Source organism: Rhipicephalus microplus, chromosome 9 (genome assembly GCF_043290135.1).
Source record: "Rhipicephalus microplus isolate Deutch F79 chromosome 9, USDA_Rmic, whole genome shotgun sequence".
Classification (NCBI taxonomy): domain Eukaryota; kingdom Metazoa; phylum Arthropoda; class Arachnida; order Ixodida; family Ixodidae; genus Rhipicephalus; species Rhipicephalus microplus.
Window position 1 is genome coordinate 12,016,034 of NC_134708.1, and position 24,531 is coordinate 12,040,564.

Below are 24,531 nucleotides of genomic sequence, written 5' to 3' on the forward strand. Positions count from 1 at the left end.
ACCATTCTCCCCTACCGACCCGACTCATCTGAAGGCACACCAGTTTCCGAAGCCGCGCCGTATGCGGAAGAATGTCGGCAATTAGCTCGCACCCTTACAACACAAGAACAAGGGCTACAGAAATTTCCTCACGACGATGGACGGTCCAACTACTAGTTTTCGCCCAACTCTCTTGTTTGGCTGTGGGTGCCCCCCAGTGCTGCTCCTGGTACCTCTACAAAGTTTGTCAGCAGGTACCATGGGCCTTATCGCGTCATAGAACAAACTTCCGCTGTTAACTACCTCATTGAACCCTTCATGGCCACTGTGGACCTGCGTCGCCGAGGCAGCGAAATCGTACATGTGGATCGCCTCAAACCATATCACGAACCACTTGTCCTCACGACACCTTAGAACACTTACTTGGCACCATCTTCAGCGAGGGGGAAATATGTAATGACGAATGTAGTGGGTCATGCAAATCTCGCCAAACACATTGTCAGTGCTAAGCACCAGACGCTTGGCCCGGACTGCCGATGATTTCGTTAGCTAGGCCTACGCTCTTACCTGGTCTCGAATAACAGTTTTGACTGTCTCAGTTCTTTATTATAATAATCATATGGTGATTTTGGGACGTTAAACCCCATATATCAATCAATCATTGCTTTGCTTGATCGAAGCGAAAATGATTCGTGACGACATAAATCCCAGCGATTTCGAATTTCTCTGCACTTTCTTCATCACTTGTAGACACTGATGACGGCGATGATGACAATATTTGTGAACATATGGCTGTACATGTGGGCCTAGCAGATGAAATGTCAGCCGAAACGTGTGTCGCCATTTTGTGTGACCACGTGAGGTGGCCGCCTGGTAGCACTGCCAGCGCTGTGATTTGGCAGGCTTTGCTCTCAATTTGGACCATGCTCTATACTGGTCCTACAAGTTAATTTCAGAGAAATTTATTTGCCCCTTTGTTGCATTATCTGGAGCGTATCATTAATAGTGGGCTCATAACTGCACACTGGTGCAGAAAACGGGACACGTATAAAATTTATTTCACTGCTCCTTTAAGAAGTTTGCACATATAACATAGCAGCAAGAGAATTTAAAGGAAAGTCTGGATTTCAAGGCCTCTCCCTTTGATACAGTTCTTTTGTATTGCAGAAGCACCGACTCTCTCGATTGGTGCGCTGTTGGGAGTCATTGAGCGAGAAACGGGGCACGAAAAACTGGTGTGGAGAGAAAAAATGCTCATTTGTGAGCACTACTCCTGCCCTTGCTTTTTACTGGCCCAATATCTCCTCAACAGTTTCATCTCTCTCTTGGGGCAGGATGATGATTTTGCGTGCCACTCGTTGCTCTGCCTTTTCAACTATAGGTTGTACTCGAACACCCAGGATTTGTCTCCGTTTGCAACAGAGTCAAGTCCGGCTCATTTTTTAATCAAGTCCAACATTTCTTGACAGCACAAAACTCGTAGTTCCTTTTTATCTTCCGTCTGCACTTTCGGCACAAGCGTGGCATAGACTACCTTGCACATTCGCAGACCTTTGGTCACTATCCCATGTACTGCAAATGTCCACCTGTGTAGGTTGTCAGCAATTCGCTGGATACTCAATGAATGATCAGAGCACAAAACTTAGCAGACACCATCCACATTTTTCGTCGGTTCTTGTCCTTGTTGGGCGTCCAGGATGGGGTTCGTCGGCAACCTCCTCCCAGTCTGCCACCTTGTGCCGACTCCCAGAAAGCGACCTTGAACTTCAGTCGTCATTGAATGCCTCTTCAAGCATCTGAACTGTTTCGGTTACATCCTCTCCAGGCTTCATGCAAAACTTGATAGTGTATCGATGTTCAAGCGAACACTCCATTGCATCGTGCTAAAAAAAAACTGGCAGATCCCACGTACAGTGGGAATCGATGATATGCGAAGCACGAATGAGAAAGGTTGATATGTCATTTTTAAATCAGCAAAACGTTATGAGGTGGAAGTACATGAATTCCGTGTCATGGTTATGATGTTTGGATGTGTAGTTTACCTTCGTCATCTGTTAACGTCACGTGACAACAAATTGAGTATACGTGGAGCTATAGTGAAACGACCACGAGCATGCCATGAGTGTGGTATGTTGTCATGTTCTTACATCACACGCGTGTCAGGATTATCATGTTTGCACCTGTCATATACATTCGCCATCCATTGACTTCACCTAACCCCAAATTTGGTATATGTTGAGCTAGCAAAACGGTCGCGTGCACATTATGAAGGGCCCAATATACTCCAATGTAGCGCTGACGCACGCGCACGCTGGGCACAGCGACGTTACGTTAGCAAAATGCGAGCACTCTATAGTCTGACGCCAGGCACGATCGGCGCGACTAGCATCCGTCGGCGCAGCCCGACAGCAACCAGTGTGAAATGCGGCATGCTGTATTTTGCGCCAACGCGTTACCCAGACAACACTGCGTCTCCCTCTTTTCGTGTCAAAGGAATGCCGGACGCGCTGAGACACGCATGCGTCAGAGCAACCCATCGCGGCGCACATCTGCGAGTATATGGCAGAATTGGCGCCTGGCGTCAAACGCCGGCGTGATGGGCCGAAATGAACGCCTGTGAGCATGCGCACTGCGTCACGTCGAAATGTATTGGCGCCTTAACTGTGGCATGTAGTCATGTTCTCACATCACACGCATCTCATGATTATTGTGTTTGCACCAGTCACATACCTTCGTCATCCATTGGCGTCACGTAGCACCAAATTTGGCATATGTGAGGCTAGCGAAACGGTCGCGAGTGCATCATGAGTGTGGCATGTAGCCATGGTGTTACATGGCACGCATGTTGTGATTATCATGTTTAGTTGTGTCATTTACCTATGCCGTTCATTCGCGTCGCGTAATACCGAGTGAAGCTAGCGAAACGGCCTCGAGCGCATCAGGAGCGTACCATGTAGTCATGTTGTTACATGTCATGCATCTCATGTTTATCACGTTTGCACCAGTATCATACCTTCATAATCCATTCACCGTAATAGCGAATTTGGTATATGGGACACTAGCAAAACAGCCGCGAGCGCATAATGAGCTTGGCATGTAGTCATGATTTTACATGACACTCATGTCATGATTTTCATGTTAGGGTCTGTCGCTTGTGTTCGCCATGCAGTCATGTCATACCATACCAGTTTTGCAACATGCCATGTGAATGAAACCACCGCAAGAGCTGCAGAACCATGAAATGTAAATCATGACATTCATGACATCTATGTCATGATTTTCATGTTATGACTAGTCAAATACCCTATTTGCTCAATTCTACCACGCCCTCGATTGTAACGCGCACCCGATTTCCACCCCAAAAAAAAAAAAACGTAAGACATCAATTGCAACGCGCACCCATTTTTCTCGCTGACCCGTACGATCACACCACTCGAAAAAACGACTCCTTTCAGGAGCGTCTTCCATTTAAATACGAGGTACGGGCAAAGCTTGTGCCCATCTGACGTGTAACAGAGCATTGCCGTCACTGTAGTTTTACCGTGGACCGATATCAGCACGCGAACTTGCTTCGCCCCCTTCTCGACGGTTGTGGTGCCAAGCATGTCGAAGTAAAGAGGCGTCTGATCCGCATTCCCGATTCGCCCAAGCAGGTAGCCGTTGTTGCGCTGCAAGTTTGGGACGAACCTCTGAAAACTGTGAAGCTTTTTATCGTACTCCTCCGCAAAACTTTTCGCATACGCATGTTCCCCTTCGAAGGGAAAAGCCTTTCCTCTTCATAAAGTTAGTTATCCAGCACCTGCTCGCTTTAAACTGGCTCCGCATTAGACCTTTTTCTAAGACTAATTGCATAGCCCGCACTTGAAGCAGTTCTGTCGTCACGGGCCGCTGTGCCACTCGCTGCTCAAGCACATACTCGCCGAGAAGCTCTTTAATTTGCGGGAACCGACCCTGCTGTGGTCCACTGAAGCCTTTGCGTGAAGCTTTGCTGTCGACAATCTTCTGCTTTTGTTTCCGCCGGTCCCGCACGCACGTTTTGGGAACTCCGAACGACCGCGATGCGGCCCGATTTCCGTCCGTTTCTGCACACGCGATGACTTTTGTTTTAAAAGCGGCATCGTGGTACACTCGAGTTTTTGGAGTCGGCCCTTCCACGCCGTCGATGCTAATGCACTACTAGATGACAAACTCCTCAGCAAACGTACGAAGTGCCGCACATGGGAAACACATAGGCAGAAATGGCCGACGCGCCGTGCTGACGCACGTAGAGGGTGGCCATTTTGGATTTGCCGATGGCAATAGATTGACCGTAATTTTTTTGTTTGTACTCGATTCTAACGCGCATGCGATTTATGAGCTCGCTTAACCGGAAAAAAGGTGCGCGTTAGATTCGAGTAATTACGGTATGTTCTTCATACAGCCATGCAAACCCATGTCAAGTTTGGTATCGATACCATTATCGAAACTGCCAGCAGGACATGAGCAACAAGAGAGAAGGCAGGGAGGTAAACCAGGCACATGCCCGGTTGGCTACCCTATGCTGGGGGAATAGGAAGGGGGCATAAAGATGAGAGAGAGGGGGAAAGAGAAAAAAAGAGAGAAAAAAAAAAGGATTGTCAGTCAATGGACTGACCCGTATGCAGAGGTGGCACTACACAAAAGTTAAAGGCGTTCACACAGGCCTGTAGTCCACAAAAAGCACAAGACGGCTTTGACTGCTTTTTGAGCCGACGAAAGGCGAGGACGGTGTTCTAGTAGCATCTGCATAGAGAGTGCCCGATCGTGTAATTGCGGCAATGTGTCCGAAAGCCTCTGTCCTTCAGTGGCAAATCGAGTGCAATGGCATATCAGATGGTCGATGCCTTCTTCGGTGCCGCAGACGTCGCATTCCGCATTGTCGGTCCTTCCAATGAGGGTTGTATATGCTTTTGTGTAGGCAACCCCCAACAAAAGACGACAAAGAAGCGAAGCTTCACGTTGTCAAAGTTCCAGTCGAGGGTTTATTTGGTATAGTCTCGTATGTCTTATGCTTGGGGTGTTCCCCTCCAGCAGACGCAGACTACGTGCCAGGTGACGAGGTTGATTTGCAGCGTCTGTCCTTGACAAAGGAATCGGAAGGGTGTGCTCTTCTTGGTGCGACGTGCGAGCCACGTTGTCTGCGGAATAATTGCCACTGATCCCACAATGGCCAGGTAGCCACTGAAAATTGACCTCGTGGCCTGTTTCTGTGACGTGGGGAAGAAGCTTGACAACTTTGCAAGTTAACTGTTCATGGCAATCTCGTCGAAGGACTGACTGCATGCTCTGTAGGGCCGGTTTCGAGTCATAAAACACAGCCCATTTACTCGGTCTCTGGGATTTGATATACTCTAGGGCGCCACGCAAAGCCGCAAGTTCTGCCGCCGTAGACGTAGTGACGTGTGACAGCTTGATTCGCGGAGTGATTCCTCAAAGGAATCACCACCGCACTGCCAGAACCAGGCGCTGTGGTTGAACCATCGGTGTATATGTGCATGTGGTTAATGTACATTTCGTGCAGGAGGTGCAAGCTCAATTGTTTTAGGGTTGACGAAGGCAAATTTGTTTTTTCCTGTATTTCTGGAATTGAAAGACGTACTTTCAGAAGTGTCAGGCAGCACGGAGGATACACCAGTTTCTCAGCAGGCGCAAAACTTGACGTAAACGACGCACGATGTGCACAGACAATTGCACTAAATTTCGTGCGGGGCCTCTCAGTAGCAAGGGTTGCCAAGTGGTGGGAAGGATTCCTAGCATGTTGCCTGAAGTACTTACGCATTGTTTCAATGTTGATGTGCATCATGATCGAGTAATCCTGTGCAATGGTAATTGTTTCAGCTGTCGATGCACAGCGGGGTAAACCAAGGCATATCCTAAGCGCCTGGGCTTGAATATTTTGGATTGTGCGCAGGTTCGTCGGCCAGGATAGCTAAAAGTCGTAGGCGGCTAGATAGATAGATACACTCAAAGTCACCGAAGTTCGCTAAGAAATGCTTCGCATTTAAAAGTTGAAAAAAGAGGATATTGTTTCTCGAGAAAGCACATCTTTCTTCTCACACTGCTCGGAGTAAGCTGGTGACCTGCACCATTGTAAGGGCAGACCTCCACCACATTGCAAATGTTTTTACCACGCTGCCATGTTCAGTAGTGTCGCAATGAAATCATGCGCATTACTTTCAGGATTGACCCTGTATATGTTGAATGTGTGAGAAAAACCACCACGCCTACATGGAATGCGCAGCACGGAAAGCTGGAAGAGCCGCCTTTCTAGAACTTTTCCTAAACTCTCTTTCGGTAACTGCTATTTGCACACTTGCAGGGTGTCCACTACGCCATAAATTATCATTTTTGTGTAGTTAGGAGGCATCAACTATGCCATTATTTGTCATTATTAGGAGAAGTGTGGTAACCAATACACATGCGCAAAGAATTTTGTGCAACTTTTTTATGATGTTGAAAATGAATTACTATGCCCAAGGCTTTAGGTTGGAGCATTTAACGGCCTACTCGTTAGCATTACGAGGTGCTTGGTTGGTTCTTCACCGTTTTAAAATGCTCTATTACTCATATTACTTGATTCCTTAGAGGACATGAAGCCTGCCTAGGGTAAGTTGGCAATGTAGTTTCAAGCGCCGGTGTAGCCCCAGTGATATATTACTGGGCTGCCATGTTGAGGGCCCAAGTTCAAATCCCATTCTGCCCTCTGTGTGTTTTATATATTTAGCTGTTTTCTTATTTTGCACGATGGTAGTTACGGAGAGCGGCGGCGACGGACAACTACGGCACCAAACGGACCCTTGTTGTGATCTCATCACAGCTATCGCTGTAAAGCTATAATTTAATGTCATTAGTAATATGCAAGTTTAATTGCTTTAGGTTATTGTTTGTATAATAGTCTCGATTGACAGTGGTGTGACAGCAGTCACTGCGAGCCAAGGAAAGATGAAAAATAGAAAATGGTGCGAGTGTTAAATTGAAAGTTCATCCTGTCATTATAAATGTAAGAACATGTAGATTTGTTGAACAGGCTTTCCTGATTGATTGATTGATTGATTGATTGATTGATTGATTGATTGATTGATTGATTGATTGATTGAAGATGTAGCTCAGTCACCCCTGCAACATTCTAGAAGGGTTTTGCACAGTTCTAGATACACAAGTCTAAAGTTTTCTTTCAACAAAATTATTTGCATTCATGATGTCTCAAGGTTTATTGTGTTCTCTCATTTTGAGACATGCAGTGAACTTGTCGGTGCTCCAGAGACTGTTCTTTCACGTTCTGTATGTAATGGTATGCCATAGATATTCTGCACCCAAATCATGATGCTAGTTTCTCTCTACATCCTTTGATTTCTTTCAGTGAGGTTGCTGAACAAGAAGCAGAGCATCTCATAATGAACGCAGATACTGACAATGATGGCAAGCTTTCCATACAAGAAATTATTGACCATCATGAACTCTTTGTTGGAAGTGAAGCAACCGACTACGGCGAGCACCTACACAACACCAGCCGTTTCAGTGATGAGCTTTAGGGTCGCGTCGTCGTTTTGTGTCTTGTGTACGTTCTTCCTGCGAGTTTGTGGGTGCAGACTGAAGCGACTCAGGGTGTGTGACTATCCCTCGTGAAAATCGTGTTTTATATGAACTTTTTCCTTGCTTGTGTAAGTTTGCATTGTGTCATGTTTTTGCATCAGGCAGGCGTGTCATTGGATGCTTCCGGCAAAGTGAATGATTGCACAGACAGTTCAAGACCAAAGCTGTAATAAAGAATCTCTATGCCTTCTGTACAAGTGTTCTGCTTTTTTTTAACAGGAAACTGGCACACTTCTTCAAAAATTGTGATCCTTTCAAATAACTGTTCTTGAAGTGTGGTTGTTTCCTGTAACAATGCTGCCTACAAAAACCATCTTAAAAAAATCTAGTCAAGTGCTGAAACATGCAGTTTAATTGTCCAAAGTATATATGTTTTCATTATTAAGGGTAACTAACTGAGACATAAATCATGAAGCTTTACATCTCAAGCCTGCTGTTTGAAGCACCACTGCATTGTCTTGTTTACCAAGGCATCCAGTACTCATTGTTTCTTTTTACTCTTGTCAGTGCATCACCTGATAAACATGTCTAACAAGCTGCTTCACTAATTGATTGCCTAGATCTCCTTAGGAAAGAATGTGGGTAGATGTTCTTCTGCACAAGTACGCTGTCATACATTTGATATGTTTTCTGCCCTACGTAATGCAAGCTGTATTTTGTCACTGTAGACACCTTCTGCTCTTAGCGCTGAACCTTTACATAACGCTGCCCGTCACGGACTCGCTTTTAGGATCAGGGCGTAGTTTTTCCACAAAACACAATTCTGAAACTTGAAGCAGATAACGAACGTATGCAACACTCTTTACTATAAACAGGAGGTGCGCATATCACCCAGACACAAAAACTATGCAATTGTGAAGCCATTTCATGGCAATAGCGTAGCCTGATGAATAGGCCTATGTTAATAGGTTAGTGTTGAAGAGCTCATTTTATAAAAATTCTGCCCTTGGTGTTGGTGCTGTTGGTTGTGAGTGAAAAATCAAGAAAGTCACCAATAAAATGATATAAAGATTCCCAGATTTGAGTGAGCATCGAAACCAGGACGTCTGCGTGGCAAGCACACATTCTACCATGGAGCCATGAAAGTTGTTGAAACTGCTTTGGAAAAAGCACTATATGTGAATGTCGTATAGTGGATTGAGTCTCCTTAATTAAGCATGATATATTTCAAGGCAGAAGCGTAGAATTGCACCAGGCATCAAAAGATTTGAATCGAGCGAGTGTTTTAAAGACCCACCTGTTATAAAGCTCTCATATATACCAACATTATATCATCTGCAAACAAATCCCTAGGTTTTCTGAAACGTCACCTTCGGCACGCCCCGCAGGACGTCAAGTTACAGGCCTACAAATCCCTTATTCGCTCTAAATTGGAATATGCCTCTGCAATCTGGAACCCACACCAAGCATATCTCATCGACTCACTTGAGGCAGTTCAAAACCGTGCTACTAGATTCATTCATTCTTCGTATTCGTATAATATTAGTGTATCATCCCTCAAAAAAGAATCTGCTCTTTTAAACCTTGACGTTCGCCGTCGCATTTCCAGCCTCTGCCTATTTCAGAAAATTTTTCACAGCCCATTCCGTCATCCCAACATTGTTCCACCAGCCCGCATATCTCACCGCACTAGACATCCACTTCAAGTTGCCCGTCCACGCATTAGAACGACCACTTTTTCTATGTCCTTTTTTGTACGGACTGCAAACGACTGGAATGATCTTCCCCACGACGTCGTGGCCATTTCCTGTCCATCAACATTTTTCGACCAACTGTCTGCACGTCTTTCGCAATGAAAACCCGTGTCAATAAAAAAAATATATTTGTTAACCCACCCCTTATGTAATACCCCCTCGGGGGTCTTTAAGGAAATAAAGTGAAGTGAAGTGATATATATATATAATTATCATCATCAGCGAAACCATCAATAAAGTGAACACCCAATTTATCGCATACCTTAGAGACATTCCATTTGCTCATTCCCAAACATGTACGGCTCATTTGACTAGTGTGGTTACCAGGCCATAGAGGTTTAGCATTCAATGAATGTTGTAGATGTTGTATAAAAATCATCCCATGATGTCCCTGTTTTGTCTGTATGCCTACATCGGCGTATATCGCAGCAGCAGGATTTGAAAACTGTACCGCCGACAATAACTTTGATAAATCTTTATGTTTATTGGATTTTCAACCACTAAAGTTCCCTTGGAAGAGCAGGAGGTGTTTATTGAGAAAGGAAGAAATAGTAATTACAAGGCTACGTTGTCGAGCTCCCCACTAAACTTTTACCTTCACAGGTTGGGTCTGGCCCAGTCACCCTTATGCCTTCCCTGTAATGAGAGTGAATCGCTAGAGCAAGTCTTTTTGACATGCTCAAGATTTAAAATACGAGGGAGAAGACTTCTAGAAGAACACCTTCGAAAGTTGGACTAGAATTTGTCACTTTCGGTGGTTTCATTTGGTGCAACAATATTAGGTTTTAGCCACAGGAGTGCATTCAAAGCCTTAACTAACGGTTTACTAGAGTCTAAAAATTTAGTGGGTGGTGTAGCCTAATTAATTTGCCATAGTTATAGTAGTTGTGTAAATTTCTTTTGGGGTTTATGATTTAATTAGTGGTAAAGTGTTTTCTTTTGTAATCTTAGGAGTTTAAATTAATAATATGTAATGACTAAACAATTAATTTTGAACCCATTTCCTCAATAAGTGTATCAGTTTACTAAGCATGGCACGCGGATTCATGGCCCATCCCCCAGAGTGGGTTATGCCAAGATGTCGAGGAAGCAACCAACCAACCAGGGTTTTTACGTTGCCCTAAGGACATGTAGTGGGCCCTTCACTTACTCGCAAAAGAAGTAATCATGGCACCATGGACATTTCACAGTGCTTGCAATAGGCATTCAGTGATACTGTGAAACGGCCAGTGTTACGCACACAGTCGTTTGTTCCCTTACAGCACAGTTGAGGCATTCACCAAGAACCGAAGCTGGTTAGCAGTTCAAAAGGCGATGCATGCTCGCGCACGAGGCCAGTTTGCGCTATCGTGGCGTAGTCTTGACAGTGAAGCTGTCGTTACCGAATGTTTCACCTCTCATCATTCCCACTAAATGCATCCTGAAAAATTTCACTATGATTCACGGATACCTGATAGCACAGACACACATGGGGATGATGAAAACAAGACATTCTTCCTTCATCCACATCTGTGTGCAGTGTAGAATTTTTATATTGCAATATCAACTAGCCCCTTAAGCTATCATTGTAAATTTCACTAAGCAAAAAAAAAAAACTTTAAAGTTGATTTCACTTTGCTGTTACTGGTGTTATGATATGGTTGTGAAATTTTATAAATATTGCCTAAGGAAACTTAAGAGACGTAGAAATGCAGTACGAGTGTACGTTCATATTCACACAACTGACAGTGTTCAGTTTGGTTTGAAGTTTATTTATTGAAAACGCTGAAATATTCGAAATGTACAAATAGGTGTATATTAAGCCGCATGAGTTCTTGTAAACATTGTTTTATGGCAGTGAAGGGGTGCTAAGCCATGAAAACGCCTATTTAAAAAATCAGCACTGTCGTGAAGCCCCACTTCAAGGTTAAATGAACATAATACCCTCACATCGATTCATAATTTTTCAAGTGTAAAAGCTTGCTATACCGGTTTAAATGCTTTCAGTAGTCAATTTTAAAATATAACATACTTTACTGGTTATAAATTGCGCTCTACCGAAATTCAAGTCCTGCTGCTATTTACAGTAGTTTCCACTTCCTCTGAACTAAAGGAAATGACATTTGCACGGGCCTTCTTTCAACATTTGAAAATATTGTGCAGGTTATAGCTTTATCGTGACAAATATGCCCATTTTTCTGTGTAATATGTGATACATATTATTCAAATTCGATTTGAATTTATTCGACCAAAATCACTATTCACTTCAAACTTATAACATTCGCAATTAGCTCAAGCACAGTACAAACGCGTCAGAATGCTACAGGAGCCCACTTACAGCTACCAGTCTAACAGCAGCAGCTGAGCACCGATAGCGCTCATTTTTTGACTGAATAACTTGTGCTGTACTAAAGATAACAGCTGCCACTGAAAATTCCAAGAATAATCCCACTTTCTGTTATATAACGAAGCGTTTTACATGAATCACAAGAGTGCTACCATCCACGGGAAAGTGTGACATGATGAAGTGTACATGACATCAGTACTGCACGTAGCTTTCGTTTCTTCAAGGGGCCGTGCAACACTTTTTGAGCACGGTCAGAAAACGCTGCCGATCGGTAGTAAAGGCTTCAGAGAACACGCGAGCCAAATGTTATAGCGCAGCACGCGGCCTGGAATTCGCATTAAATTATCAAAGCCAGGTAAAAAATTTTCCCTCGACAAATGACGGAATATGCCCAAAAGTCAAACATAGACGACCCATCTATCAGCTATTGGCTGATTTGAACAAGGCGCGCTCGGTTGTTACAGAAATCGCCGCGAGAGGCCGTCACTTGTCCACGCGTGCGCGTGCGATCGCACTGAGAAAGCCACGTATTCGATGAAAAAAAAAAAAGAAAAGAGTGCTCAAGGTCATGGGGCGAGCGTCACGTTTTTTTGTTTGCCCATTCCTGCCTGCTTAGCATCCAGCGCTTTCGTAAGGACGAGAAAAGGGAGAATGCGATTGCAGCGTGTGACAAATATTTGTACCTCCGCTCATACTCGACGGATTGTTAAAATTTTTGCGGCACTGAATTTGTGATGCAATACGTTTTTCCAGTGAATTAATTCCATATGGTTACTCAAAAAAGTGTTTCAAGGCTCCTTTCAGCAGCTTTGTTGTTTATTGTTAACTGTGACAAAAATGAACGGGAGAAGAGTTCAACTTAGTGTGCACTCGGTGATTGGCCTTGCTTTGGTATGTGTGAAGTGGCCAGCTGTGGACTGTGGCCACACAGCTTCCTTACGGTAGCAGCCACTGATCTCATCAGTGGTAGCTGCTGCATTTGACTCCAACTGAGCGCTCGCCACCTAGCGGCCGTGCCTGGAAAAGGCACTAACAGGGTCAACCTTGAAAGGCGCATGTTGAGAAGCAGCCGCATGGTTTCTTTATTTTCGCTATGCCGCACACATGAGCCCGAAAAAGAAGGAAGCGATGTCCAAAGACCATATATGTTTTCGTGGCCAATCCCCTAGAGTGGGTATGCGCCATGGATTTCATGCTACAATCAACAAGACCATTGAAGTGTGCCGCAATGCGTGGCATCGCGGTGGAAAGATGCATGGAAGCATATAGCTCTACTCAATTAACGAAGGATGCAGGCGATGCGCGACGAAGAACGGCGCAAATCTGAAACTTACGCATTTGGAAGAATACGGGCGCACTACGGTAGTTTCCTTCAATCAGTTAGTTCGCGATGAATTCTCATCGGTGAGCACACCGTTATTTAGCGTGTGTGCATTCTTGTCAATATTCGGGCTTCTCTAACCGCGGAGTATAGTTTCGTTCATATAAGCAAGCACGCTTTAGGACATTGGTTGTGTTACGAGAGTATTTTACGCTTATGCTTCATTTCTGTGAAAGTCATGGTGCTACCCATTCTCTAATTAACTCTTACGTTACCACGCCTATTCATATCGATCAGCGGTGATCGACGCTTTTAGATCGTCGATTTTGGCATGTTAAATTTGTTTCTCGTGCACTTAGCACTTTCTAGTAGTTAGTCCAGTCACCCAACTTTCATAATCGATTCGAATTCGCCCGTTTTGGTAACATAGTGTTTTTGACAGACCTTTGCGTGAACCAATGTGCTTGTATTGTATAGCCACGTTGTCTAGAGTATGGCAAGTTGTTTTCTTCAAGAAACATCATGATTGATTTGTTAATAATGTGTTCCATGTGTTTACAACAGCAGCTGGCTAACAACATAGGTCTGTAATTGTTTATCTGTAATTTGCTCCCGCCTTTGTGGATGGGGATGATCTTTGCACGCCTTTCCGCTGGAACGCTGACCGTACGTAACGGGCAACAGTAACCACTTCACTCCGATACTTTTGTCGGTATGGAACCACTTTTTACGTATAACTATTGTTAGAATTTTCAAGAGACGTAGGTACTTTTTATGTCATATGCCCGGGCATTCCGTAGCACGACTTCCGTACAGAGGTCGCTGCCGCGGTGGCTATATCTCCGACATGGTTTTATCACGACATCTCGTCGTTTATTCTTACTACACACGCTTCACGTCACTGTCATGATTTTAACACCTCCATGTTTTACCCACGTGAGCACAAGGAATTTTGAGGCCCTTATACAGCCCCCTATCATAACCATTATTCGCGTCTCTCATACCACGCCCTGGCGCTCTTTGGCCATCAAATAGCCTTTGCGCCATAAAACACCACGCATCATCATCATCATCATCGTAACATCTGGTCACGTGACTAAAAATGACCAAGAACTGGTATTGTGACTAAAATTAATGCGACGTCACGGGCCATCTATTTACGTGACTGAAATCGCGCAGCAAGTAGTAGTAACGTGACAGAAATCAATCAAACATTACGTAACAATTCACGTGATTAAAGATCGCGTGGCATTACGTGACTACTTACTCTATGCTACTCACGCTTCTAAAAATGACGTGACTAAGTAACATTACTCACGCAGCCAAAAATCGCGTAACATCCAGTCACTTGACTATAAAATCACGTAATATGTATAGTCGCGTGTTTAAAACCACGTAACGATTATTCACGCGACACGTTCCTGCCAAAACCATGCAACCCGCACGTGCGTATGGGTGTGGTCCTTAGAATATACCATAGTATGGGGAACCAGCCGGAACTGGAATATGGCAGCCAAGCCTAGCCATACTTAGTACTACTATAATAGCAAGCACTTAATAGATGATATGTGGGGTTTAACGTCCCAAAACCACTATATGATTATGAGAGACGCCGCAGTGGAGGGCTCCGGAAATTTAGACCACCTGGGGTTCTTTAACGTGCACCTAAATCTGAGCACACGGGCCTACAACATTTCCGCCTCCATCGGAAATGCAGCCGCCGCAGCCGGGATTCGAACCCGCGCCCTGCGGGTCAGCAGCCGAGTACCTTAGCCACTAGACCACCACGGCGGGGCAAGCACTTAATAGAAGCAGCTAGGTTGGGTAGTAGCTCCGCTGTTATTTCCAGCCTTGCGCCACTAGTGCGAGGCTTCGTACATTAATTAGGAGCAGCATTTTGGGCAAGATTGTAATTCATTACATCAGTAAGACTGCGCAATGAAGGAAATGTCCATTCACGTCTTTTAGTTGCGCAGTTGTACTAAAGCATATTTATTGCCCGCGGTTTCTTGATTGGATCGCCATTAAAATTCAATCCAGGTTCTGCTCATGAGCAGCCTCACGTTTCGGTGATGGTTACTACTGAACAGCAGGAGCTAGTTGATACTCCTCTTGAACGCTATGTTCTTGCGTTGCCATGCACCGGCAATTATTGGCTTAAATAATATGCCATATGGCCACCATGCTTAAAGCATCAATTATCGATGTTACATCTAGACCGGCGTTGAATGGCACTACACTTACCGTATTGCCACCATGCAGTGCGACCCAGAGCGCAGGCTGTAAAGTACCGACAGGGTCTGTTGGTAAAAAGGACCAGTGGAACACGTTCAAGTGCGTTTTGCAAACCAACCACACTTCTCGAACACGGCATGAAAAACTTGCCGCTCCATAGTTGACGCCCCTGTAAACGAGTGAGTCAAATGTTATTGCTTACGAAGGACATGTGCTACAATTTCACGACAATAAAACAAAGTTTGAGGCACCCAAGTCCGCTTACTCGTACGGAGTGTAGAAGCACGGCGTGCTTTGCTCTTACGAATACGAGTCGACGTCCGCACGACAAAACATCTGACATGATCGCATGACCCCGTGGGATGACGCCATCACTTGGTGGTGGTGGTCACGGCAGTCCATCTGGCGATAACGCCTGTAACGCCGCTGGCTGGGTCTATCGCTTCGTGGGGCATGTAATGATATGACAGTAAAATCGCTTTCCCTCCCTGCAGTAGCATCTCGACGCGAGGGAGCGCTCGCCGAAGGATAATCACGGAGAGGACACGAGCCACGTCACGGCATTGCGCACGTATCGACCAGAAGTAACAACCAACGAAGTCAGAAAAAAAAAAGGGGGGGGGGGAGGGGGAGGGATAAAATGTTCACAGCCGTGACGCTTGGTGACGTCACTTCTGGGTGTCTCATCGCCTTCTTACCATCACCCCCTCGGCATACTCTGGGTGACCAAATGGCTGACACTTCGCGCTGGATGATTCCATATAGCGCTGAAAGGACGGGGACAAAAGAAGACTACAAGACGTGCGCTACTAACCACTGATTTTTTTTTTTGGGGGGGGGGGGGTCATGTCTAGTACTTGTAGCAAGGCGAGGACAGGAACAATAACTATGCATGAAAGGCAGAATTTTCCAGATTAGTGATTTTCCTTGCGCTCAGAGCAACCGAGGAGGCGTTAACACCATTGGCACCTTCTTTTGAGCTATAGCCTCGACTATCTCTCGCGTGTCTTCATCCATGTTCCAAAAAGAAAACCGTATATTCATTAAACATATGCAATCGCAGTCGTTGTAATGCTCCGCACTACGTCTGATCTATCCTATGACATGGTTAAGAAACTAAATGAGGCAATGCGTGATTCCCCAGACGGACCATGGAGGCTTCCGGCCCTCCCATTCATGCCGCGTAAAGGGGCCTCAATCAAACAAGTATACAGGCTGTCCATTTCTGAACAAATGCCCTGTTACGGATATGTGCCATCGCAAATGTCACCGTCGCGTTATTTTTGGCTAAAGAATAACGAAAATAAAGCCACCAAAGTTTTAATTATGATGATGATGATGTCGACGACTATATGTTAAGAAAGTAATCATCGTCATCATTATGCTTTCTACTACTGCTACTATTATCACCATGACTACTACTACTACTACTACTACTACTACTACTACTACTACTACTACTACTACTACTACTACTACTACTACTACTAGTGTGCGCAGGGGAAGGCGATCGTTTGTCGCAGCTCCCCCTCTCTAGTGTCCATGCATGGGGCACACTTTGCGATTCCCTCCCCCTCTCCCCGTTTCCATGCCTATGGCTCCTACTATCAGTCGACTACGACGACGGCACAGGTTTTACTGTAAAAAAAATACGATAAAATGAACTGGATTGACAAAAGAAACCGCCATAGCCGCCACACCCGAAAACAAGGACGCTTCGAAATCGAGGCCCAGTTACAGTGTACCAGTATATTCTAGTACACTATAACCCAGTTTAGCGGAGCGCAAGGAAGAAGAAGACACGCTGGTTCGAATTATTGGCTATTCCTTCAAGTGGGTAAGTGCCATAAAGTAGAAGGAAAAACAATAGCAGCAAAACAAAATGAATGCTCTGTCAAAAAAAAAAAACAACAACAATATCCGTGGCTCGCGCTGTTGTGACAGCGTGGCATGTGTGGAGGTCAAGAAGAAGAGGAAGCAGATCCGGTTGCCATAATGCGGTCGCTGCTTAAGTCGGTCGCCCTGCAGGCGGCGCCTATGGCAAGGGTCCACTGACCCAACCGAGGATCCTTGTCCTGGTCTAGAGTGGCGACAACCGGACCAGCAGTGCACCACGATGCCCGGCCTACGGGTCCGCGTAGCGTCCAAGCGGCGCTGCCAGATCGGCGAAGGCCCGCACTGGGACGAGAAGGCTCAAGCGCTGCTCTACGTGGACTGCTACGCCGGCTGCGTGAGCCGGCTTGACCCCGAGACCCACGAGGACATCGACACCATACATTTCGGCAAGTGCCACTGAACATAATTGCGCGTGCCGCACTTTTCACTGTAGGAGTGCGTTCTTTGTACTGTACGAAACGAAGAGCTTTCACAAGATGCAAAGCACATAGTTTATTTGTCTCTCGTGTTAGGAACGTGTTCTACTCACTGCCATGAACTGCGGTACGCATTACGGTATTTCGAAAACAAGCAATCCGCTCAAACAAGGGAGACGCTGTCTGTTAAAGCGTTCGAAATAACGCGAAGAGTAAACTCTGGCTTTTTGGGCATACAAAATCGTTAAGTGACGCTATATTTCAGCTGTCTTATCAGCTACATGTATCCCTCTTTGTGTAAAGCGACAATGGGAGGATGTATACAACTATTCTGTTGCTGTCCACTTGGAGTAATATAGAATAAACGCTTGAGTAATGGCTCATGAAGCATGCAACGAACGGTGTTTCACAAGTTGATGCCAACACTTTTTTCGCAGAGGGCACAATCCCATTCGCAGTCCCTCTTGCTAACCACCACCACAAGATTGTCATCGGCCACAACCACTACGTGAAGCTGACGGACATGAAGAAGCGTCACGAGGAGCTGATTGCCATGGTGGAGACCGAGAACGCGGGCACCCGGCTCAACGATGCCAAGTGCGACGCCGCCGGAAGACTCTGGACGGGTAAGACCTGTTCACACTGCACGCTTCCGGTATATGGTTCACACCAGGCCCAGAGTCAGAAAGTTTAGATGCGGAGCAACTCTTTGACTAGCATGTGTAACGCTGTCCCTCCGTACTAACGCAACGCAGGTGTTGTCACGCTCCCCTCGCAGTGCGCGTTGACGTCGCTCTCTCCCTCTCCTGCCGCTCCCGCAGCTGCCGCTTCGTCCGTTCGCTCTCACGACCTGCCGCGACCACCGCTCGCTGCGCCGCCTACTCGCCGCTTCACGCGCAATAAACCTGACGCGCGCCTAACGTGAAACATGTCTGTACGTGTCACCTACAAGACCTACGCCAGCCGTCGCTTCAAACGAATCGTACAGCGCTCACCGCAGCACCCGCGTTAACGCCGTTCAACCCGTGACGCCACCCATGCGCAACGCTGCTGCTTCGCATCTCATCGGGGTTTTCGGGGAGATGGTCCCCAATTTTTTTCGGGGAGGGGCACTTGCTGTAGACCAAGGCTATTTTAGAAAAAGGAGCTATTTTTATTACCTATTTTCGGTAGAACACCGTCTCCATCAAAATTTTGGGTTGGGAGGAGGCTAAGAAACCACCGTCCCCTGCTATGGGCCTGATGCACACCAAAATTTCACGAAGTGATAATCAGGTGTGATGGCGGCGAATGTTTTACGACACCAAACGGGCCAATGAAGACTGCACGGCCCTGCAGCCTTCCTGTGGTGGTGCGCTTTTGACAGCTGTTCACTATTTATACGCTCGAAGTAAGGTGTAAAAACGACTCCTTTTGAGAAAGTAACTGCTTCAACCCATATTCAACTCCGCCCCGCCGCGGTGGTCTAGTGGCTAGGGTACTCGGCTGCTGACCCACAGGTCGCGGGTTCAAATCCCGGCTGCGGCGGCTGCATTTCCGATGGAGGCGGAAATGTTGTAGGCCCGTGTGCTCAGATTTGGGTGCACGTTAAAGAACCCCAGGTGGTCGAAATTTCCGGAGCCCTCCACTACGGCGTCGCTCATAATCATATGGTGGTTTCGGGACGTTAAACTACACATATCCATCATATTCAACTCCATTTTGGAATGCTGTATACGAATGGAGTACGTTAATTCAGCTGGGCTTGCGAAGTATGAAAGAGCTGTAGGCTGTCCTCAGAGGATGCGCAGCCTGAGGTGTCTTTCAATACCTAGGCACCATGGCCATCGACAAGAAGCCGATGAACGTGGAGCCCGAGCAAGGTTCCATGTACAGCATCGAGAAGAAGCACATTCGCAAGCACATCGAGCGCATCACGCTGCCCAACGGCATCGCCTGGACGTGCGACAACAAAAAGATGTTCTTCGTCGACTCGGTGCCCGGAAAGTTGTACGTCTACGACTTCGACCTCACCAAGGGAGATATCAGTGAGTTTGCCGCAGACATTAACTTAACACTACACAGAAGAAAACTTGAGTGAACGTACTTATATGAAAGCAGTTGCATTAATAGCTACGAGTAAAAACATCAGACATTTGAGGACTGCCTAAAAGAGAATTCTGATGATTTGCAAAACATCGGACTTCGCCCAGCTCGACATAATCTGCGTACGGAACGTGTTTGTTCAGTTACCCAAGATCAATAAATTCATGCTAGTGATTATGCCTTTATCAATTAACGACATATTTGGGCCTTTTGTGAAGGTGACTGGAAGCTCGTTCCATCGACATTTTCAGGTTTTTTTTACCCTAAGTTAATAAGAGGGTAGAAAAAAGAGGGGAAAGAGCTCCTTATGTGATATGAATATTCGTGGCATTTTTAGTGCACATTGAGCTAGATGAGAAGAGTTCAGCTATTGAAATTTCGAGCTATTGAGGTTTGCCGTATGCAAATCGACTAAAAGCGGACGTCATTGAAATACGCCCACATAGCTACCCCTTTTGGAAAGACCCACGCGTCAAGGTAACTCTTTTCTGAACGCAGGCAACCAGAAAGTGGTGGCAGACTTCAACCATCCAAGCTTCGCCGAGCTCGCCTTCCCGGACGGCATCACGATTGACCAGACGGACAAACTGTGGGTCGCCTGCTACAACGGAGGTCACGTGGTCAAGATAGACCCCGTCACCGGTAACACTCTATATAACTTACCTGCTCATATCAAGGCAAAAGCCTCAGACGTGCCCCACCAAACACGAAAACTCACCATCGGCAGAGGCGCTTACGCTGCAAAAAAATTGCGTCATGACTTCATCATGTAGTGTCACGAACCATGACGTCACAGATTGTCAAAATTTATAACGTCACCGCGACGTCACTGATAGCGCGACATCAAATGATGACGCCATCACATGGCATCATCACTTGGTCATGGGTCGGCAGATTACGGAGGCACGAGAGGCGCAAAAAAACTTTCCGATGCCCCCGATCGCGGAAGCAGTTCAAAGTCACGTGAGACGCAAATAATTTTCGGCGATGTGGGGATTGGTACGATGTATTTCGAAGAATAAGACGAGGGCTTTTGCGTTACAGTCCTTTTAGGCCAATGCATAATCATCTTTGTCGAATATCGTAGTCTTCTTAGGCGAATGCATAAGTCTTAACGGACGAGTGGTGAAGTACCACCCCCGGGTGCAAGTCAGAATGGAGACCAATGTTTCCTTTTATGGCTGCTAAGGCCAAAGTGCTGCTCAAGTACACTGTTTCGCGACACATTGCGGTGTGAATGCGCACTCTTGTTCTCTGTTTTCTTCTATTTTTCTTTATTTAGTGTTTGTTATTTGTTGTTTCTCCTTCACTGTTTTATTTTTGTCATGTCTATATATGTACTCATCCCCTCTAACACCGTATGGTTGTTGAGTGTGTTCTAATAAATAAAGATAAACAAATAAATCCCAGCAAATAATATCGGACGCTTCGTAGTACATGAATTATCCGCAATGCATCGTATTTTAGCGTGCCATGATCGTACTGCATGTATAATCACTTGTGCATTGACGGAACAATGCAAGGCCATGCAATAGACCTCTCACTGTTTGTAAACAGTGTGACGTCACTGCGGGCACCCTGTCCACCATACCCTCTCTAGGAGCAGGTGCTGGTTGGGCAAGAAAGTTGTGCCGGTGGCATCTTTCTGCATAGCAGGGCTGCATGTCTGTACATTTCTTCGACAGAAATTTCTACATTGATATGTTCTAAGGTCACAGCTTTTGAAAGAAGGGGGCCGCGGAAGTTTCACTGCTCATAGTGTGGAAATTTGCTCGTCGTAAATGGATGGATGGAGAAACTTTATTTAGAGTACTGAGTGACGCGACTAGCACGCACTGGGCTTCAGCCACGTAGATGGCAGCCATAAAAAGAAATCAGATCTTTTTCGAAAGGGAACGTTTTCGATGCACACGGCGACTGGCACTTTCAGAAATATTTGCATTGCATGGGTGTAAACTTATTCAATTTCCATCGTGGCATGTGCAATGCAGTTTTACACGAGGTACATCCTTGGCGGCAGCGTGGTTTTGAGCTGCTGTGCGCGATGTCACGGATAAGATTCTCACTTATTGCGCAAAAGTCTGAATGAAGATAAGTAAAGAAAAACACTTCTTGTGTGCTAGGCTGAGGTTAACATATCCGAGTGAAAACTAAAGTGGAATTCTGCCACTGGGTTTCTTAATAACTCAGTGAAAATTTATGTGATGTAAAACCCGACAACTTAAAAATATATAATAGTATCTGGCACAGTTACTTTGTTGCTTTGACACCTATAACGTGTTTTCGTACCTATATTGCTCCTTTAGGCTTGACACAGAAACTTCTAACGCGCATTGTCACTTCATAAGGATCCAGCCGTAAAAGTACAAAGTAGATAAGATACAAAAATTTCCGATGTTTCCATTAACACGTATCAGGTATCCAATAATACGAGTTATGGCCGTGGTGAAGCGTATATGCAGCTTCGGCAGCGCTACAACATGCTTACAGCTCATGCGTAGTCGTATAATATCACCCGGAGATCATGCACTTTTATTTTTCGGCACGCCGCGCATACGCTGATATGTATACCCACTCGCAGATGATTGCGGCAAACGCATTTTTACCTTGACTGAAATGTCAGATCGTGAAGTTCCATCAACAACCCGTTACTGCAACCGGCCCACAACGAATACCAGTGTTTTCGCAAACAGGACGCATCGCGTTATTCACACTGCCCACACCACGCACAATATTCTTATTATGTGATTCTTAAAGAGAAAAGAAGAGAAAAGTGAGCCCCGTAACTGTCTGCATCAGAGTGCGGCACCTCAAAAGTAGCTCACGAGGAATGGGGGTAAGGAGGGATTAAAAAGATAGGATTAAAAGGTAAATAGATAGAGGAAGGAGAGAGCGAGGCTCAGGGACAGCGAACGGCAGAAAACGACGGAAGTGAGGAGGAGATGTGAAAGATGGACACGGTCGCAGGAGTCCGTGGACGGGGCATTACTCGGCGAGAGCTCTTGTCGGCGACAGGAGACGGCGTAGGGCGAGCCCAGTCAGCCAGAGCTGCGCTGTCGTCAGAGATCGCGGGCGCACAACCGGTCGGCACGAAATCCAGAGAGCGAGTCGCGTTCCCTGAATCGCCGGATTGTAGCCTGCCTGGGTGCCTTAGCGTCCCCGGCGGGCGGGTTTACCTAAGTGTTACCTTCGGTACCATACGCTAAGCCAAACAGCGGTGCCTAGTGCTTGAAGTGGTCGTTCCACGCCAAGCCGCACTTGTCAGAGGCCTACGCGTACGAGGTTCGCCCTAACTCTCGCGACCAGGCCCAGTGGAATTCGCTCGGAGGATTTCAAGCTGGACGGTCGTGCCCTTGCCATCTCCGACGACAGCAAAGCTCCCGCCGACTGGTTCGCCCTCCGCGGTCACCTGACGCCGTGAAGCTCTCGCATTGTGGTGCTTTGCCCTTGGACTGCTTCGACCAGGTTCCAACTTTACCATCTCCTACTTTCCGTCGCTTGCCTGCTCTATCTCTCCACCTATTTTCTTCTATTCTTTTTATCCCTCCTCCTCCCCACCCCTACAAGGCACTTAGCCGTGTCGCCAACGGGCAGACAGAAATTAGTGCCTTTTCCCCTTTCCTACAAGAATCACTATATAGGCCAAGTCACCATCGTGAGAGTGCGCAGCATAGCCGCGAGGGACCTTTTTCCGACAGGCGTGTCACACTGGCGCCCAACGCGGTATCAAATGACCCTAATGGAATTCCTCTCTCTTTCTTTCCCACGCCAGGCGCCTTGGTGCAGAAGGTGAAGATACCCACGCAGCTGGTAACTTCGCTGTGCTTCGGCGGCCCGCGCTACGAGGACCTCTTCGTCACTACGGGCTTCATCGGGCTGACCCGCGACCAGCTGCAGAGTCAGCCAGACGCGGGCGCCATCTTCAAAATTTCCGGCATACCGGGAACCAAGGGCCTGCCGCCCAACTGCTTCGCCATGTAACGCTTCGGGCGGTTTCTGCAGAATCCCGAAGTACGCCCCGACAATAAATACTGATTCAGCCGTCGTCCTACCTGCACCGACCGAAGTTGGTGCTAGCTGTAGGCAGGGACACGGGCAGAAATTTTCAGCGCGCAGAGGGGGGGGGGGGGGGGGGGCATTTCTTGATATGAAGTAGGCGAAAATGTAGGTGGCAACACTACTACGAAATTCACAGATTTTGACGGCATCTGCTATAGGCCATAACGTGGTTTGGAATGGAATGAAAAAACTTTATTTCAAATCAATAAATATGAACGTCCCTCTGAGGCAGGCATAGACACAACATACCAAGCTTCAGGCAACAGCGTTGATTAACTTTTACCACACGAACAACGCACATCGAAATTTGGGACGTCATGCGCGGAGATTCTGGCGCGGAATTTAAAACTTTGATCTTGATTTTCTTCTGTGTTATTAAAAAGGATGATGGCAAATCATCGACAGTAATTTTTGAGTACAATTTATCAATAAAAAACCGATTGATTGTCTCACTATAGTATCCCTTTTAAAAAGTTTGTATTGCAACGTAGTCATTTACGCGCCTTTATTAGGCTTGGAAGACGTGGCCAGAAACAGTCACCTCCGAGGCACAGAACCAACTGAAGGGCCATATTCACTAACGGTGAAGAACACTAGGTGATGATGGTTTTGTACAGGTGAAGAAGCGTGCTTTAAATGCCCACAGTATCAAAAATGTTCTCACCAAGGTGAAGAAAACTTCCTCTGCCTTCAACCGGCATTATGTAACTACAATGATGACCGACTTCCGCTTTTAAGCGAATGTTTGTTCTATCGTAATCGAAAGTAGATGTATAAGCGTGAAATGGCAACCGCACCACACCGCGCACTGCCAACAGACGGCTAATGATAGACGAGTGATTGCAATATTTTGGCTGACATTGTCTATATACACTGTTACATAGCACCAACGCTGTCCTCCTCAAAACG

The 24,531-nt window shown here is 46.2% G+C and overlaps 3 protein-coding genes across 4 annotated transcripts in view; 2 read left to right on the forward strand and 1 right to left on the reverse strand.

The window, feature by feature from the left end:
- LOC119163472 (reticulocalbin-2) overlaps positions 1-7,787 on the forward strand; it is a 32,891-nt gene extending 25,104 nt beyond the window's left edge. The window contains exon 6 of the mRNA XM_037415477.2: positions 7,358-7,787. Coding sequence (XP_037271374.2) covers positions 7,358-7,529 — 172 coding nt within the window. The 3' untranslated portion in view covers positions 7,530-7,787. The remainder of the gene's footprint in view (positions 1-7,357) is intronic.
- Positions 1-15,715, reverse strand: part of LOC119164857 (trissin receptor-like) — a 220,866-nt gene extending 205,151 nt beyond the window's left edge. For both annotated transcript variants that reach the window (XM_075873139.1, XM_075873138.1), the window contains exons 1-2: positions 15,432-15,715; positions 15,176-15,335 (exon numbers count right to left, since the gene is read on the reverse strand). The gene's annotated coding sequence lies outside the window, so the exon portion shown is untranslated. The remainder of the gene's footprint in view (positions 1-15,175; positions 15,336-15,431) is intronic.
- Positions 15,716-17,148: 1,433 nt separating this feature from the next.
- LOC119164860 (regucalcin) lies at positions 17,149-23,849 on the forward strand. The gene is made up of 5 exons (XM_037417061.2): positions 17,149-17,448; positions 17,916-18,104; positions 19,293-19,505; positions 20,062-20,205; positions 23,336-23,849. Exons 1-5 carry the CDS (start codon positions 17,283-17,285, stop codon positions 23,542-23,544), a joined length of 921 nt encoding a protein of 306 aa, XP_037272958.1. The 5' UTR covers positions 17,149-17,282; the 3' UTR covers positions 23,545-23,849.
- The last annotated feature ends 682 nt before the right edge of the window (positions 23,850-24,531 follow it).